Here is a 19,854-nt window from a genome sequence, read left to right as displayed (position 1 = left end):
TGTATTTGTCACAGAGGTCGTACCTTAGTTTCAGGAACCACAGGTTGAAGTTAAAAGACCTGTTAATTTTATTGACTACTCCCTTTACCAAATATTTCCTGAGAGCCTACTATGTGCTAGCCATAGAGTACGTAGTACTAAGCTCTGAGGATATAGAAGTGAATAATTTACACTTGACCCCAGCCACCTGGGGCTTTGGTCTTCCCTCTATCAATTTGTTCCTGAAATAGGGTATTAATCTAGTGGTCCAAATTGCCAGTTATGGGCAAACAGGAAAAGGTAGGAGGAAGGTGAAAAAAAATCATAAAATATGTTCCACTTACCTCTACTCTCCAGCCTCACTGAGGTTAATATCCTGATAGTAATCACAGTAATAGTCACTACGATTTACCCAGCATTTCCTATGTTCCCACCTCTGTGCTGAGTTCTTAACTTTCATTTTCCTCCTTGAATCATCAAAACAATCATCTGTGTACTCAGATCCATTTACACAATATAGCAGAAAGGTCAAGAGAGGCTAGATAACCCACCCAACACTGTGGAGTCACGATTCAGCCTCAGGAATACCCACTCTAAGCGTTCTGTGGCCTTTCCACTCCCCTCGGTTCCTCCTCTCTGCAGTAACCGCAAGTCTCATTTACCTTCTGGCTGTTTAGGAGAGTCTGTCTTCTGTGTCCTTCTTGCCCAAGAAAGAGCCATTTGCCCATTTCATATATTTGCTCCCCCTTTTTAATGAGAATAAAAACGGGCTGATCAGACAGCCATGTTCTTTCTTTCTTTCCTTCTCTCGTGCACGGTTCACATTTTCTGCACAGTGAGGGGGCGTGCACAGGTCCGAATGCGGATTTGGGCACATGTTGCCTGGGTCCCCTTGAGTTAGAGATGACAACATCAACCTGGATGTGTCCTTCTAGACTAATGCGCGTGCTATCGGGAATAAGAGATTTGTCTTGGGAAGAAGTCACGCCGCGGAAAGGGATGGGAGCCCCGCCCCCCTCCACCGGCGCTGCTCAGCGCTGTTTCATATTTTGGGAACACCAAAGGCAAACAAAGGACTAGAAAAGAAAGGAAAATATGGATAATTTAGAGCCTTCTGCCACTGTTTAGGAGCAGGTTAACTAGTCAAAATATGTCTTTAACAAATGATAATGATTTTGAAAATGTAGGAAGTCCTCAGAAAACTCTTTCTGAAAAGAGTTAGGAGGCATTCTGATGATTGAGTCCCATAATACTAGAAAATTATAAAATGAAAAGGTCTTTGGTGTGGTTACTCATAAGCAAATTTAAAACAGTGGTTTTCTTTTAGAGGCAGACCACAGGGAAAAGATACACCTGGGGTCGGGGAAATTTCTATGAGGGTTAGAAGAGTCAGAAGGGGTCAAAGTTGCAGGATGTGGGATTTGGGGATTTTTAAATATGGTTAACTCTCCACATGTAGTTTGTCATTTTTCCCCACCTTCTTCCGCTCACTCCCTTCTTAAAGATTTATTATATCTTGTGTGGTGGTCATGCCTTTACTCCCTTTCCTTGTGGATAAAGTCAATTAAGAAACCTCATTGAGGTTTCTCTTGGCTTTTCAATGTCTGCTTTCTTTCCTCCATTGTTTGGCTTACTTTGTCATTGTGATAATACTGTACGTATAAACCCTCCCTTCCCTCCATCCCCCCAGGTGCATGCGCGCACACACACACACACACACACACACACACCCAAAGGTTAATGGAATGTTAACTGCTGATATGCAAGATTAAACATGATGTATTTATTTATTAAGTAAAGGAAACTCTTTATTAGGTCAAACAGCTAAACTTAAAGAACATTTATACACCAAACTTTAAATGTGCTCTAATTAGAAAGCAGTTTATGAAATACATTCTTTGGTATGTATAGGTAATTATGTTTTCTAATTTAATGTTATTTGAGTAGCTGTTATATTCACAGTCTTTAAAAATGCCATGATTCTAAGAGCTCTTTTCTGTTTGCTAGCTGGGATACTGTCTGATTCATAAATTGTTGAATAAAGCCAATTTGACCTTTAAAAAAAATCGAAGATGATCGCGTTAAAGTTGTAATTGAAAAGTCTAACTCCCACTTCTCTTCCAGACCCCACCTCATCCCTGCTTCCTGCGGGAACTCCCTTTGATTAGGTTTTTTTGTGTGTGGGGGTCTTCCCAGGCTGTCTTTATAAGAAAATAAACAAGGGCACCTGGGTGGCTCAGTGGGTTAAAGCCTCTTCCTTCGGCTCTGGTCATGATCCCAGGGTCCAGGGATCAAGCCCCACATCGGGTTCTCTGCTCGTCAGGGAGCCTGCTTCCCCACTCTCCTCTGCCTGCCTCTCTGCCTTCTTGTGATCTCTGTCTGTCAAATAAATAAGTAAAATCTTAAAAAAAAAAAAAAAAGGAAAGATAAGAAACAAATGAGGATGCATAACTTCTACAGAAAGACTAGTATGCAGAGTACTACCAAATAACACATTGATCTGCAACTCACTTTTCTCGCTGAACAATTTGTCGTGGAGATCTATTCATGGTGCGTTGAAAGCTTCTGCATTTGAGGGTTGAGGTTGGCACAGTATTCCAATGTATAGATAACACTACAGTTGCTTTGATTAATCCCTACATGATGGATTTTTTTTTTTAGTTGTTTTGTCTTTTGCTGTAAAAAAAACAATGCTACACTGATCTGTGTAATCATATTTAGCTACAGTTGTCAGAAGAATTTCCCACAAGTGGGGTTTCTGGGTCAAAAGGAAATGCATTTGTAATTTTGAATGATGATGCCGACTTGCTCTTCATAAGGGTCCTACCATTTCTCATTCCCATCGACAATGCATGAGAATGCCTCTTCCCACACATACGCCAAAAGACTATGCTTTTCAAGTTTTTGGAATCTGCTCAATGCGTGGATATAAAAAATGACATCTCAGTATAGTTTACTTTTCATTTTTTTCATTGGGAACAAAGTTAAGAATTTGTTCTCATGTTTAATGGCCATTGTATTCCTTTTACTGTAAATTATCTTTTCTTGTTCTTTAATCATTTTTTTGACTAAATTGTTTGAGTTTTTTCCTAAATCATCTGTGATAGAAGTTGCAAATATATCTTCCCAGTTAATCATTTAGTTTTTGTCTTTATTCCATTTGACTTGATTTCATTTCATTTTCATTCTCCTTTTTTTTTTCAAAGAAAATTTAAAATACAACACAGTCCATACTTTGCTTAGCATTGTGGAAAAGTAAAAGTCACTGTGCAAAACAATGTTAATCACTGGGGATAACCACAATTGTTTCTTGACTTCAGAAACTTTTTGCCAAAACTTGAAAAACTCCCTTGCTGTCCATTATAAATACGTCAAAAAATGGAAAACTTAGAAAACTAATATGTACTTAGCACTCTGTGACATTAGAAACGTTAGGAAATAAAGCATTTTGTTAAAATCTTGGTCAGTGTAGTTTGACCAGTGCTTCCTGCCTTCTTTTTGTCATGTACTTTACAATACACAGCAAGCATCTTTTCTAGGTATTGGTGAAATGTCATACTTGCCTTAGGTCTGGATCTGCCAGCATTTTATTCTTTGCTTTTCAGTTTTATGAAACATCTTCAAGTGTTCCCTTAGGGTACAATTTGGGCTCCCTCACTTCCCCTGGGATGCCTTCATCCCTTTCGCCACAAAGACTTTCCTTGGTGAGGTAGATAAGTTCACCTTCTCTCTGACTGGGTTTGCCTCTTAAAGGGGGGCATGTCAACATTCTCAGCTGTTTCTTCTATAAATCCACTTACATTCCATTCAAATTTCACTCCCAGTGTTATCACTGTTAGTTTGTTTTTGTCTGTATTTCTATCCCTTTTGGCCAGTTCCCTCTTTTAATTATCCATTTTTGCAAAATGCCATGTGGGCTTATCACTGGGAGTCAGGGAGACAACACAACTACACGCTTTGCTGCCTGAACATGAACCGAGTAACAGATGTGCAGTTATCAATCACTGTCAGACTCTGAAAGAAGTGACATGATTGATCCGCTGATCGTGCTGAACTTCAGTTATTTACATAATTTCTGGACTGGAGAAGTAGCAGCAAAGTTTTCATCTTATGCCATTGCCTTTACTCACAGTTAACATATGTAGTAACTGGAATTTAAACCTTGTTTCAAGGGGACTGGTGTAACTAAGAGGCAGTAACTTAAATCTGTGCATAGCAAAACCACATAAAGCAGGAAGAAAAAGTACAAAGAAGAATGTAACAAACATCTGTGTCCTCATCTGTGAGTTTGGACAGTTCCTAACATTCTGTTCCCTATGCTTTAAGTGTTCCCGATAAAGGAAACAGATCATTACAAATAAGGTTGAAATTCTCCTTTTTCCCCACCTTCCTTTCTGTTCTCTTTCTTTACCTCCCAATTTATCATCATCTCTCTCCCCTCCACCCTTTCTTTTTTTTTTTTTTTAATTTGGGTATAGTTGTCACAAATGTTGCATTAGTTTCAGATATACAGCTTAGCCATTTGACAAGTTTATATATTAGACTGTGCTCATGCAAGAGTAGCTACCATCTGTGCCATTATATCACTATTACGATATCACTGACTGTATTCCTTACACTCTGCTTTTTATTCCTGTGACTTACTCATTCCATAACTGGAGGCCTATATTTCCCTCTCCCTTGGCTTATTTTGCATCTCCCCCCGGTTGCCTGCCTCCCACCACTTCCCCCACTGCCGCAACTATCAGCTTGTTTTCTGTATTTACAGTCCCGATTCTGCTTTCTGTTTATTTACTCATCTTTTTAAGATTCCATTTATGAGCAGATCATATGGTATTTGTCATTCTCAGTCTGACTTATTTCACTCCGCGTAATACCTTCTAGGTCCATGCGTGTTGTCTCACATGGCATGATCTCATTCTCCTTTAAAGGCTGTGTAATATTCCATTGTGTGTGTGTGTGTGTGTGTGTGTCTGGTGGGCTTAATTGGTCAAGCATCTGTCTTCGGCTCAAGTCATAATCTTGGGGTTCTGGGATTGAACCCTGCTGAGCAGGGAGCCTTCTTCTGCCTCTACCCAGCCCCTCCCACCCTGGTTATGCTCCCCTCACGTTCTCTCTCAAATAAATAGATAAAATCTTTTTAAAATATTCCCTTGCATATATATATACCACATTTTCTTTAACCATTCATCTATTGATGGACACTTGGGCTGCTTCCATGTCTTCATTGTTACAAATAATGCTGCAATAAACATAGGGGTGCGTATATATTTTTGAGTTAGTGTTTTCGTTTTCCCTGGGTAAATACCCAGGAGGGGCATTACTGATCATATGGCATCACTATTTTGAATTTTGTGAGGAAACTCCACACTGTTTTCCCGAGTGACTGTACAGTTTACATTCCCACCAGCAGTAAACAAGTGTTCCTTTTTCTTCACGTCTTTGCCAACACTTATTGTTTCTTTTCTTCTTGATTCTAGTCATTCTAACAGGTGTAAGGTGATTATCTCCTTGTGGTTTCATGTAAAAGAATGAAACTGGACTCTTTCTAATACCATACACAAAAATAAACTCAAAATGGATTAAAGACCTATTTGTGAGCCCTGAAACCGTAAAAATCCTAGAAGAGAATGCAGTAATTTCTCTGACATTGGCCATAGCAACATTTTTCTAGATATGTCTGCTGAGGCAAGGGAAACAAAAGCAAAACCAAACTGTTGGGGTTATATCAAAATAAAAAGCTTTTGCATAGCAAAGGAAACCATTAAGAAAACACACATCCTGCTGAATGGGAGATGTTTGCAAGGGACATATCCAATGAAGGGTTAGTATCCAAAATATATAAAGAACTTCTATAACTCAGTACCAAAACAAACAAACAAACCTATAAAATGGGCAGAAGACCTTAATAAACATTTCTATAAAGATATACAGATGACTGGGGCACCTGGGTGGCTCAGTGGGTTAAGCCTCTGCCTTCGGCTCAGGTCATGATCCCAGAGTTCTGGGATTGAGCCCTGCATGGGGTTCTCTGCTCGGCAGGGAGCCTGCTTCCCTTCCTCTCTCTCTGCCTGCTTGTGATCTCTGTCTGTCAAATAAATAAATAAAATCTTAAAAAAAAAAAAAGATGACCAACACACACATGAAAAGATGCTCAATATCACTAATCTTCAGGGAAATGCAAGTCTTCCCCTTTTTGGAACATTCTTTCTATACATATAAAGATCTCAGGGAGAAATACGCAGTATTTGGGGGTGTGCTTTTAAATTTGCCCTTTAGTTTGTTTACTGTTCATCATGCCTCTCCTCGCTTCTTATATTCTTATTGCCTTATTGAATTAATACAAATATCTTTTGATGTCTCCCTTTTTTTACCCCTGAGTTTAGAAGTTGTGTTTTCTGTTTTGTCCTATTTTTATTCAATTAGTGAAATAACTTAGGAAAGCAAAACAACTAATATTGAAACAAATAATAAAGTGATTTATTAAATAAATAAATCAGAATAAAATAAGAAAGAAATAAAATAAATAAAATAAAATCAGAAAGAAATAAGAATTCTGGGAATCTCCCCTCACCTATCCATGGAAAGAGAGGCCAAAGCTAGAAATACCCGTATGTGTTTTGTGATATTTCCAGAAGTATTCTTCTGATACATTTAACAACTGTTTTCTTCTGTTGTCCTCCAGATTTATTCAAGAGATCGAGCATGCCCTGGGACTTGGCCCAACCAAACAGTGCCCTCTTCGAGACTTTCTCACCATGTACATCAAAAACATCTTCCTCAATCAGGTCTTGGCAGAGATCAACAAGGAGATTGAAGGTGTCACCAAAACATCTGACCCCTTGAAGATCCTAGCTAATGCAGACACCATGAAGGTGATGGGGGTGCAGCGGCCTCTCCTACAGGTAAGAATACACTTTGACCTTAACTGTTTTTGTCAGCGGTTTTCATTAACTTGGCAAGAGACACAAATTACAGAAAGAAAGAGAATTACCATCTGTTTCCATATTCATCAGAGACGAAACAAGAAGAAATAAATTAAACCGGCACTGGGGAAATTTAGAGCAAACGTAGAGATAATGGAAATTCCTTCAGATCTTGAAGAAAAAAGTGGTTGGCTTTGCATATGGAAGGTGGTGAGTCTCATTGACATGCAGGCAACTCCTCATTATTTGCGCGGAACTTGTCCCTGAAGGGGATTCTTTTTCCACTGGCGACTGTACCAGGCGTATGAAGGATGTCAGGGAAGGAAGTTATTGTGCCGAACCTCAACTACCAATAAGGAAACCCTTGTAGTACCATTGCAGGGCAGACTTACTGTTAAGAACTCAGCCAGCTCACAGTGAATTTGAACCTCCCAGCAAACTGGCCTTCAGAAGTCAGATCATTTAATTCAAGAGCTCATTAATACTGAAAATTTTACTTTGATTATATAAAGAAATGGTTTCCAGGCAACAGAAATGAAGCAATTTTTAGTAGATACTTGGATATATAGGCTTGAGGTATTTGTTTTATATCCATTTTAGCCAGTGACTTGAAGGTAAATCTAAAACTAAAAGAACATGAGTATGAGTTTAAATTTTATAGGTACATTAACTATTATTACATACTGTGATTGTATCTTTATAGTGTTTCTTCCTTTGGGAGAATGATGGGTTTACAGAAGTTGCATGATTCAATATTATCTCAAAGCACGGAAGGCTTGAGCTCTTCAAAGAAAAGTTGTGTAAATGGAAAAGAGTTCTACTTTAGTTGCTTGCCCTTACCTGCCTTTATATGTGTGTTCCTTGGTTTTGCCTTCTTTATACCTTAGAGTTAATATAAATCCTAGACCTCTCATAGGCAAGTGCTCTAGTTACAAGTGTTCTTTTTTATGGGCAAACTCTTCTGTGGTGTTGAGAAACAGGTGTAGAGGCATTCGCCTCTCCCAGAACTGGAGTCATAGCATCACACCTAGGAAAGGGTTTGTTTGGATCATCTGGCTCTGTGTGAGATACATTCCTTGTGAGGGTTCTGTACTGAGTGCAGGGTGCGGGGAAGGAAGAACAGCAAAGGCATGCGCTCACTGGTCTCTCCACTGGATTACTCTAACTCTGGCTCTTTGCGTGTCTGGGACCTTCTTCTCTGGGACTCCGTTCAGATGGCATCCCCTCTCTCCGCCAACCCCACTCTCTCCCTGGCAGCTTTTCCTGACTATCCTACCTAAGTAGGATTATTCTGCATTCTTCCCTCCCTCTGACCCCCCAATCCAGTCCAGCACTGAAGCTGAACTCCCTGGACTGTTTCACCAAAGTTCCCTTGCCACGTAGCTTAAAATCTGGTTCTGCCAACAGCGGCAGACAGGCAGAGAGGTAAGAGAAGAAAGAGATTAGGGCTGTTTCTTATCTCCTTCCTCTCTACTTTGGATCACTGTTCTGGCTGTGCGTACATCCCTCCAGACGTGCTGCCAGGTGACACCTGCTCCATAGCGCCAGCCCTGATCGGGCTCTGGTAACGCCATTTCTTCCTCTTGCCCCTTGACGAGCTTTCTGCTCTTGCTAGTCTCTGGGTACCTTACCCATCCCTCATTGCTTCTTTCAATTCTGCCCATACCTCTGTAATTCTGTCTCTGCATTAATGTTTCCTCATTTGAATCCTCTTTTTTTTCTCCAGATCCTGAATAAATCTCCCCAGTCACTATTTGAACACTGATTCTTCTTTCATCTTTACACAACCACCATATTTATTAGTTCATTGATTTCCTAACTTATTATCTGTCTTTTCCCAATAGAATGTAAGTTCCAAAAGCATAGTACAGTACCAGACAGCAGGAAGGTGTTCAATAAATAATTTATTGAAGGAATGTGTACAGGCTTGGAGAGATGGATAGATGGATGGATGGATGGATGGTTGGTTGGATAGACACAGTGGATAAGTTCTGAGAGTTAGAAATAACTACAGAGTCAGCACGGGAAGACCAGAAATAGAGAGTGACAAAACCTTTTTTGTATCTAGCTTTGGTCTGACCCTATCATTAACTTCCTCTCATTCAGAAAAAACTTTCAGTATTTCTGTCCCCGCAGTGTCACGCTCCCTGCTGTGCAGAGCAACTTTAATATGCTTAGTGTACTGAATTCCTAAGAAAAAAACAAAGGCAACAATGAACTACAGAGCATATCGGCATATTAAAGATGCCGACTTGTTGTACATGATCATTTTCAGCTTGAGTAGCAAAAACACTTTAAAACTCAGAACTAGTTGACTATAATCTGGACCATGTCAGGGCCACACTTTGCCAGCTCAATGACACCTTAGGGCGGCCTACTGGCATCTTATTAAGTCACTCCCAGCCTCGTCACCAGCCGTAGTGTTACTGTGATTCTTGTTTTCTCAATCGATTATCCCATTCTGAGGGATAGATGAGAACTCCAACTTCCCCTGTCTTCTCCCTCACCAAGTCAAGACAGAGTTCTGTGTAAGTAAGTAAATCTTTAAAGTCATTCGATTTATTAATCCCCAAATGTGTTGTCACAACCCAAACACCTGCTTTCGTATTTATTTTGTTGCCCTTTCTTAATTCATAAAAATTTTATTTTCTGAGAATGTAAATTAGTTAGACCATATCAATAAATTTAATATCCTCAGAGTAATGAGATCGAAAAAGTAATGAGATGGTTATTTTCCTCTCGCACCTTGAGACATTCTCTTGCCTTTTAATCTTTGTAAGTTGTTTTCAAACAGAATTTTCCATGGTCAAGTTTCAGTGTTCCTTAAATGTCACTGTAACATTTTTATGCCCAGCTAATTGTAGGTGACTAATCTGAAGAAAAAAAAATAAACAATTCCCAAAAATTTCTGCTGAGAATCCAAAACAACTGTTGAGAAGGGAGCTTGGAGAAACTCACATACGTGTAAAAGATGCAGGTGGGCACAGTAGTCAATTACTTGATGTTTAAAAAAATGTCCTTTGAAGTCATTCCCGCTGCTAGACTGTCCATTGGGTCTCCTACTGCACCTTTGCCCTAAGGCAGCTCCCAGCATCACACAGCATCAGCACAATGGGGTTCTCCGTGGTGGGGGGGTCGGGAGGACAGCTGTCTCAGCGCTGCTTCCATCTGTTTGGTGATGCGTGGATGCAGGGGCCCCAGGAGGGTCTGTCCTTACCTCTCAGAAATGGCATCTGGGCAGTATAGATAATCTCTTACAAGGGGGCATTTCCGGGGGTGATAACGTGCTTTCCAATCTGTAATTTCACCATCTAGGCACAGAACTCACAGAAGGGAAGGAAGAGAATAGAAAGGAGATGAGAGACACCATCTTATAGGTGAATCAGCTGTGCCGCTGTCGGCCCCAAATGGTACACGCGTCGTACAGATAGTGATAATAGTAACAGTTGTATTCCTAGTAGTAGATAGTAGTAATGATAGCAGCTAACACTTTTGGTAGCATGGACTACGAGCCAGACGCAATTCTGACCGTTGGCTGCGTGTCGACTTGTGGTTATGTGTACCGGCAACAGCTTTGTGAGGGTGGTGGTCTTATGATGGGGAGGAAATGGAAAAATTGCGAAATGAAATCAAATGCCCACAGTCACAGAGCTAGCAAGTACTGGAACTATAATTCACACTCAAGCAACCTGACCCTGGAGTCCAGTGTCCAAATGAGTTCTACTGAAAATGTAGCCCGAGGAGTGTGCTTGTCTGCAAGCTATTTGTTACCAGTCTGCTGTGAGAGGTACAGAATTTGAGAGAAAGCATTAAATGCCCTCCCTCCTTTTAAAGGAATTTAACATTTGCCTGTTGAAACTAACCAAAAAAGGGGGGGAGGGGGAATTTGTGTTTTGTATATCTTTGTGGTTTTAAATTTTTTTATTAATCAATTTCTGATGTATTTTGTAAAAGTATCAATGTATGACAGATGGGGTGGGGGGGGGCTGGGCTGGGCTCTCACCACAGTTAGGGGCACACTGCCCTACATCTCTTACTCCGTGATATTGCCTCAGAGAGAAAGGAGTGGAAGCACCGAAGCAATCATCTCACCTTGGTGCCCAAGGCACTTTCCAACAGATGAAGTCGCTTGAATAATTTTGGCAGGGGCTTGTGTCCCGAGTCCTCAGCTCCTAGAAGTGTCTGCTGTAGAGGAGGAATTCAATATTTGATACATGGACGAATGGCTGAGTGATGGAAAGTGAATGACTCAGTGAGGCCTTCCTTAGTGCAAGGACATGTGTGTGCATGTCGTCCCCCCACGATTCGTGCTTGTGGGTTTCAGATTGTTGGCAACCCTTAAATTAAAATGTTACCGTTCCTATTCCTCTGATGGCATCCACATGAACGCAGAACTGAGCACACCTCGTGTTCTTATTCTCTGGTTCTTCTGTTGCCATCCCCCACCCCCCACCCCCCACAGCCCCCACCTCCGCTCCTGGCCCTTTTTTTTTCAAAATGGCTTCCACCTGTTGCAAGGCGAAGCATCCTGATTCAAATTAAGACAGTCTCTTAGGAGACAGGAAATGAGCACCCTGGCACTCTGGACATGGAGCTATGGCAGCTGTCTGTTGAAAGGGACATCCTTTCAGTTACTTTATGCATCTATAGGAGTCTCCACAGTTTTCATGGGAAACACCCACTCAGTTCTGGGAGAGGTCGTTTAATTCATTTCTTCTTTAGTGTCTTTGTCCAAAAAAAGGGGGGGTGGTGGTTTGAAGGCTAATGCTGAGTGAGGGGTTTTGTCTTTTACCTGTCAAACTGTTGAATGGGCATCCGACTGGAAAGCTGTCTCCCCCACCCCCAATGGAATAGGCTACACCCGTGCTCCATAGAGAGCAGTCTGTCCTCCGAGTCAGGCTCTGCATTTGTACACTATCGGCATGTGACTTCCAGGCACGTTTAGAGCTTGGGAAGCACTCCTTTGCCCCAGCGCAACCCAGGGAGCGGTCCGTGGGCTGTCAGCATCTGCATCACTTGAACCAGTGAGGAATGCAAGTTCTTGCAGGAATCTTCCTTCTAACCAGCCAGCCCACCCCCGGTAATTTGGATAGAGACTGAAGTTTTGGAAGTACTGCGCTCCATCACAACGCCATGCACAGCTGGAGGTTAGGAAATAGGATTTAAGCTGTGGGCTCTTAGCATTGCAGTGAACAAAAGAAGTCACTAAAAAAAAAAAACACACACACACACACAAAGCTATCCAGCTTTGTTTCCTACAGGCCCAGAAATTGTAAAAACAATATTTGCAGTGACAGCAGAAGCTGCTTCCTAGTCTAGCACATTGCTGATTTTTACGGAGTTCTTTCCAAACACAGGATGAGCCTACAATTTTCTGGCTCGTGCAGGGATGAGAGGAAGAGGCAGACTTCCTAATGCCTAGGCTCGAATTCCCACATCATTGGAGGAAAAACACAGAAGCTGTGCAAGTCAGGATGCAGGCATTCTTGAAACATTTAAAGCCTTTTTTTCATTTTCCTCACTGCCCCAGGATTTGTCAGACTACTTCCAAGACGTGTCATGGCCAGAGTTGCCCACTAACGCCACACCCGTCTCTTCTGCAGCTGTGGGAGCAGGCAGTGGTTCTCAGCCTCGGTGCCCATTTGAATCACCCGGGAGCTTTCGGAAAACAGCGTCTGCCCAGATCCCAGAGATTTGATTCGGTTGGTCAGGAGTGGGGCCTGGGCATCAGTGCCCTGAAAGATACTTAGATGGCTAGGGCCACTGGTCTGGATCTTTCTACTTTGTAGGATCAATCATTGCCCTGAGAGGAAGTGTATACAGAATTACAGTGGAGACATTCTTGAACTCAGTGAGGCCTGTGATGGAGAGTTCGCTTTGATACTTTGCACCATCTTCGATACATAAGCCTTGGAATCAGATACAAATGATTTTACATCACAGCCATTTCATCTGATAACTTGGGGGCCAGGACCAAATTGTTCATTTCTCTGTACCTACTTTTCCTCCTCCATGAAACAAGAATAATAAAAGAGGTGTCCTAAGAACCCAGGAATTATTTCTAGTGATTAGGTGGAGTCCTGTTTGTAAAACGTGGCTCCTTCCCTCCCCATGTCACATATGTGTGGATTGTAGCGTGATGTGCTCTCGCCATTACAGACTTCTGACCTGCTGACTTCTCCACCCCTGCCATCTGTCTCGATTTCAGAAACCCCCACATCTCCCCTCCTCGCTAATTTGTATTTCCCTGCTCCTGTCCTTTGTACGCCAGCACCCACCCAGGAACCTCCGTTTCCTGCCTCCCCCAACCCTAGCGTGACAGCGAGTGGCGATACTATTTAACCTCCTTGTCTTTTTCCTGGACGTGGTCCACTGGTTGTTTTTCAGCAGCCGAAGTAGCACGTGGTGTTTATTGCCATAAAAGCTGGCGTGTCTGTTTCCTAGACCAACCGTAACAAGTGACCTCAGTTTGGTGGCTTGAAGCGCCGGTAACGTGTCCCGTCACAGTTCTGGAAGCCAGGGGCCACATTCCCTCCTGAGGGCCTAGGGGAGGACCTTCCCTTGCCTCTTCCAGCTTCTGGTGGGTCTGGCATTTCTTGGCTTCTAACAGCATAACTCTGATCTGTGCCTCCATCCTGCCATGGCCTTCTTCCCTGTGTCTTCGTGTGTCCTTTTCTGGGTCTTAGAAGGACAGCTTCATTGGATTTAGTGCCCACCCTTAATCCAGCCTGATCCCATCTCCATCCTTACCATGATATCATCTGCAAAGACCCTCTTTTCAAGGAAGATCCCATTCTGAGGTTCTATGTAGAATTTGGGGGGTTCACTGTTCAACCCACTATAGCCGATCATTGGAAGCAAGTTATATGGAATGCAGTATATTTAATTTGCTATATGTTCCTTGAAAACCCTCTGCCAGGAAGCAGTGTGCAGGGATTGTTTTTCAGACAACAGGCCGGGGTTCTCTAGATTCTGGTGTCAGCAAAGTTCCCAATGACAGTCCGCAGTAGGCCGTGTGATGGCTGGCATTCCGAGTGGGTTTCTCCGAAGGCTGCTAGTCACAGCTGCCTATGGTATAATGACTTGCTAGAGCTAATTACACTGATGCCCAAAGCCAAGATAACCTCTTGCTGGTCTCCCAAGGAAGTGTAGCCAGAAGCAAGAGCATAGCATCTTCATAGTATCAAATTATGTTAATACGAAGAATGCTGCTCTGAGTGGTATTTGCATCACGGCCAGTTGTTACCTCCCACTCTGTGGTATGGAATAGATTCAGCTTTTATTAGCGTAAATAGATTAGTCCCATTTAAGATCTGCTGGAAGTCGTCACAAACATCATTAAGTTGAAAAGAGAGCTGATCAATTGATTTTTCCCCCCGTGTATGCTCTGAGAGGCAGTGCTGATGGCCCCACTGTGTTAAAATAAGCCTTAGAACCAAAATGCATCAGGATCTAATCTGATTCTTCAGTGTCTGTCTCGACTGAAAAAATACTAATTTACCATAGTTTGTAGTGTCAATTTTCTTGGGATTTTACTCTTGCAATCTTATTCATTTGCAATATTATTTGGTCTCTTTATGACAAGTGGGGACCTCAAATAACCAACCACTAGTAGCTGCATCAGGCTTTAGCCAAGAAGGTAGAGAAGAAGATGCCTTTATTCTTGTCTTTGGCTGTTTATGTTGTCACTGTGGCTTTCAGCACTCAACCTGTTCGCTTCTGAGACAGCTGAGCAAATGAAATCCTTCATGACTAATGGGGACTTACAGAATCTTAGAACGTTCATTTGTGTCTTCAAATTGTCGTATCTGTATTAGTTTTATAGCATTAATTCTGTTACTAGTTTAATGAATTCTGTTTTTAGAATTTTTGTTGTGATGCTTCATCGCCATCCGGGAACATAACTAATGTAAATTTTATCATGGCATGTGGGAAAAGCATCTAAAATGTGGTTCTAGTGTCCTTGTCAGCTCAGTGACCTTAGACAAGCCCAAGCCACTTCTCTTCCCTGGCACCACCTCCCTACCCTCATCTGTTAAGCACGGAGGATGTTCAAGCTACCGCACAACGCCAGGGTGAAAAGTCTGTACGGGTTCATGAATTCAGCAGAGCTCTGGGAACGGCTCTCTGTTTTGACTTGGTGGTTCATAATTTCCTGTTATTGGTCCACACTCACACCTGATCACTGCCTTCAGAAAAATCCGTTGGCAATTAAAGGGAATGGTGTTAAGAAAAAACCTACAGGAATGAAATAGGTTTCCTATTAAGTGAAAAGCTTCACGAGTTTTTCCCAAAAGTGTGATTTCCCAAATGCATGATTAGACAGCCGGTGTAAGAACCTGGCAATATTTTTTCCACAGTGTACCATGAATATTTTAAATTCCTAAAAAGGCTGAAAAAACTGTGTGGTCAACACCCCCACATTCACTGTCCAAATTCTGCATTTAACACTTTATGCTGTATTTGTTTCATAGCTTAACCAGACCCGGTCATTTTTAATTCTTCAGCCATCTCCGAAGTGAATTCCCAGTCGTTCCCTAAGCACTTTAACTGTGGTGTCATTCACAGGTTTTTAATATCTTAGAAAAATCTGACCATAAAGAGAAATAAATTAAGTGGGAAAGTCATCGCTTTGTTCAATTTCTGAAAGTACTCTGTTTCTAAAGGCTTTCCTTTAAATAGTGTCAGAGAACAGTGAATGGACCGGCTTAGGCTTGAGTAATCTGTAGGTACCGCCATTGTTGATATGATACTACAGGGGAATTTGTCGTCATAACTATTGATGAAAAAAGACTGAAGTGAGCAACAGGAGGTGATTTTTATTTGCAGACAACAGACACGCAATGTGGTCAACTTGAGTTTTTACAAATATCTTTATAGTCTTATCTCTGGATCAGATGGTTTTCTTAGAAAGTTCCTCCTTAACTAGACTTCTAAAAATAGCTTCCAGCAAAGCAAGGAGAGGGGGGAAATAGAGACGGAGCGAGAACGCACACGTGTGCACCCAGAGCAGCTCAAAATGAAGATTTTTTTTTTGTATGTATGTAGAGAATCTTTGCAAACAGCCCTATGCATGGTATAAGAATTATTAATGATTTCCAAGTTTATTTTTACGAGTCAGTTATAATTACAAATGTTTTCTTCAACAATCTATCATCCCTCATAATGTGTTTGGAACAGCTTTTAATTTAGATGCAACTTTTCAAGAATTTATTATATCTGGGTTATGAGGTCAGTTTAAAAAAAGCGAGCTCGAAGGCTTTGCCCACGTGGGTAGAGAAGTCACGAGGGACCGCTGAATGCGAGCGTAATTACAGTTGGTGACACTTGTTTACCAGCTTTGCTTGGTTCTAAGAACCTTGTATGAGCACAAGCCTGTTTCAGAGTGACATCCACCTAGGGATAAGCCCTGGGTCTTAAATGATGATTCTGAATTTATTTTCTAAGTCAAGGTAGGCCCACGGCTGGCTGTCTCAGTTGTCACTTGGGCTGTTCTATGAAACAGGGTTCATCTGGGGCATTGGAGACATTGACTGGCTGCTGTCTGCTTTGATCTTCCCTCTGCCCACTCCTGGTGGATAAGCAAGAGAGAAGGTAATGACTTAGGACAGGTCTGCTGACAGGGACTGACCTACATTAACACTCTGTGGCTCAGATCCTCGGCCCGATGTATATTTCACTTTACTTGCTAACAAAGGCGTCTTCTGATGTACGTCTTTTCCTTAAATGCTAGAGAAGAGGAAGAACATCTCATCAAGAGATACCAGGAGAGAAAAGGCTGGCTCAACAGCCCAAGCAAATGGTAGTTATCATTCTTGGGAGCAGCACAATCACTGTTCTGGCAAGATTACTGGTAGGAGGCAGAGGAGCGCAGACGGAACTGCTGCTTTTGGGGACTTGATGTTCTTCTCCAAAGTCATTTTTGCCCTGTCTGAATGTTGCAGCTCTGGCTCGAAGCTGTTCTAGGGAGAAAATGAGGAGGGAGAAAGCAGAGTATCTGATCTTGAAAGTTCATTGACCCTTCAAGAGTAACTATGCAAATAAAACCATTGTTCCCGCCTGGCTCTTCGAGCATCCTGTCGTACCCACCAACGTGCATTCGTTCATGTTCCTTTAGACACTGTAAGGCGAGCTAGTAAAAATCGGATCCCTCAACTGGGACATGCAGTTGAGTAATTTCTACTGTTGAAATTGTAGATAACACTAAATGATAAATCTTGATTAAACACCTGCTTGATGCCATCACTAGGGGACCCCAATTCACGGGGGACCCCATTTCATGGGGGCTTCTGGTTAGTCAGGGAATCGAAATTCCTCATACCTGCGGACCCGGCAGCCATGGGGGAGAGCTTGTAACTACCACTGAGCGCAGTGTTCCAGAAGGCTGTGGTCTGCGAGTTGAGAGCCCTGAGGGCTAGAGAAATCAAGAGACGTTAGGTGAGCTGTGGGTCCTGAACTGGGCATCGCAGGCTGTGTAGAAATAGCGACGAGGATGGAGGAGAAAGGAACCCGAACGGGGACTGTAACGGAAGTAGAGACACAAAAGGTATGTTCATGAGACAGTGAGGTTAGACCGCCTGGGTGAGGGGATGAATGGGGAGTGAGAACGCGGGTCAACAGGGGTCACAAAACTCTTAAGAAAGCCTTAAACTTTGAGCGGAACCGGTTACGTTTAAAGTGGGAGGAAAAGCAGTCATGAAAGGCTCTCGTGAAGGGGTTCATTGGCTCCTGTCTGATCTTGCCTAAGGGGGGGATGAGCTGATAAGCGGCGGTGGGCTCTGGCAGTTCACAGATGGGATCAGAGGGTAGCAAGTCTGGGGTCAGAGAGGCCGTCCAAGGCGGGGATCTAGGAGCCCACTCAGAAGGCAAGACAGAGTTTCCTATGAGTGTTGCACTCCAGACCCAAGCTTCAGGTGGTGACCTCCTGGCTGCTCCCACGTTTTGCTCAGCTCAGCATCTGAAGTCGTTGTTTGGATTGCTTGTCACAGTTGGTCAGACAGGCTGACCTTCTCGGACAAGCATTGTGCTCTACCAGGCTTTTCTTCGAACCTGCACAGTGGCTGGGGTTCTTCACCGCCCCTGTCCACGGGAGCAGCCATTGGTTGCCACATGTTCATGTGTGTTTAAAGATTGAGCTCTATATTTCTCCTTTATTACCTTTTCAGACACCCAGGAGCTCTGTCAGTAAAGTTCTGCTTTGGGGAAAAGGCAGCATGCAGCTAGCTCATTAACAGGTTATCTGTGTGTCATTATGTCCTTTTTGGATTGTGCATACTGGAAATAGAGTCTTTTGAGAAGGAAAAAAAAATCCATCTAGGCCTCTAGTTTCCCTTTCTTTTTCTTCCTCATTTTTATCTGCTTCTCTTCCCTCCGTAGTTACAGCTGTTCCCGTGACGGATGGTCATATCTTTGGAGCCCAGAATACCCTGAATATATTCACTTGCAAATAGCTAAGTCAAATTCAGATGACAGCACTTAAATGAAAGGCTTTCTGTACCTCTCTTCACTGGACACATACGACTTCTCCTTGCCCCCATTTCAGCCTCAGGAGCTTAATTGCTTCTTCCTTTGATTCCACAAAGCACATTTTCATTTGTTCTCCCCTTGGTCATTACAAGGTCAGGGCTGCCTATCAGGTGCTCGCAGACGTGCTCTGGTGACCTTGGGCGCTATGTTTGCCCCCTGGCTTCCAAGACTTTACCAAATGCACAGCCTGCCTGTGTAGAGAGGGCTGAGCTATCCGTTCATTTCTTGCCTCTTGAAACAAGCAGTATCTCCTTTTCTTCCATCTTCTAGAATTTTGCCCGAGAGCCAAAAGGAATCCCTGATACATAGTAGGTGTTCATTGGTGAATGAGTAAAACGGAAGTTGCCAACAGTTATCTCAGAGGGTGGTCTCTGGATTACACAGTTAGAGTTATACTTTGCAGAAGCAAACCTGTCTTGTTTGCAAGGAAGGTAGCATTAAGTATTTGGTTTTTTTATTAAGCTTTTTTATTTCAAGAAGTTTGAGGTTTACAGAAAAGTTGCCGAGATATTACAGAGACTTCTCTGGTAGTCCATGCCTTGTTTCCTGTTACTAGCATCTTCTGTTAGTTGGGTGCATTTGTTACATTTAACAAACCATATTGCTATGTTCTTACTAACGTCTGTAGTTATTCCAATTGCCTTGTTTTTTACCTCATATCTCTCTTCCAGCATACCATCCAGGACAACACCTTGTATTTAGTTGTCTTAACTTCTTGGGTTCCCCTTAGATACAGCAGTTTCTTAGACTTTCCCTTTTTTTAAATGGTCTTGACAGTGGGTGGTATGGTGTAGGAAGTCCAGCAATATGGGTTTGATCTGATGTTTTTCTTGTGATTTGACAAGAGGGTCTGTGTTTCCAGGCGGAAGACCCCAGAGGTAAAGTGCCACTCTTATCACATGTCATATCAGAAGACATGCTATCAACAAGACTTACCACTGTCAAAGTTGGGGGGGGGTGGGGCTCAGTCGTTAAGTGGCTGCCGCCGGCTGGGTCATGATCCCGGGGTCCTGGGATCGAGTCCCACGTTAGACTTCCCACTCTGCGGGAAGCCTGCTTCTCCCTCTCCCACTCCCCCTGCTTGTGTTCCCTCTCTTGCTGGGTCTCTCTGTCAGATAAATAAATAAAATCTTAAAAGAAAAAAAAAAAGTTAACCTTGGGCACCTGGCTGAGTCAGTGTTCATCAGGGTTCTCCACTACAAAGTTACTCTTCCTCCGTCCTTCTAATCTATGTCAGTATGGATTCATGGGTTTTCATTGGAGACAGCAGGCTTACAATGCAAGACTGCCTTGTTTTTATTGCTCAGATTGTTCCAGCATTGACCACTGGGAGCTCTTGCAGGTGTTTGTTTCTCCTGTGTCCCCACCTTTGTGATTTTTTTTTCTTTTTCTTTTTTTTTTTTCTTTTTTTTTTTTTTTTAGC

The 19,854-nt window shown here is 42.5% G+C and overlaps 1 protein-coding gene across 2 annotated transcripts in view; it reads left to right on the top strand.

Moving 5' to 3' along the window:
• EXOC4 (exocyst complex component 4) overlaps positions 1 to 19,854 on the top strand; it is a 725,477-nt gene that overhangs the window by 507,497 nt on the left and 198,126 nt on the right. For both annotated transcript variants that reach the window (XM_032304527.1, XM_032304528.1), the window contains exon 11: positions 6,665 to 6,884. In XM_032304527.1, the coding sequence (XP_032160418.1) occupies positions 6,665 to 6,884 (220 nt within the window). The remainder of the gene's footprint in view (positions 1 to 6,664; positions 6,885 to 19,854) is intronic.

The sequence above is a fragment of the Mustela erminea genome, chromosome 11, assembly GCF_009829155.1.
Source record: "Mustela erminea isolate mMusErm1 chromosome 11, mMusErm1.Pri, whole genome shotgun sequence".
NCBI lineage: Eukaryota > Metazoa > Chordata > Mammalia > Carnivora > Mustelidae > Mustela > Mustela erminea.
This window is presented reverse-complemented; position numbering and strand designations above follow the sequence as displayed.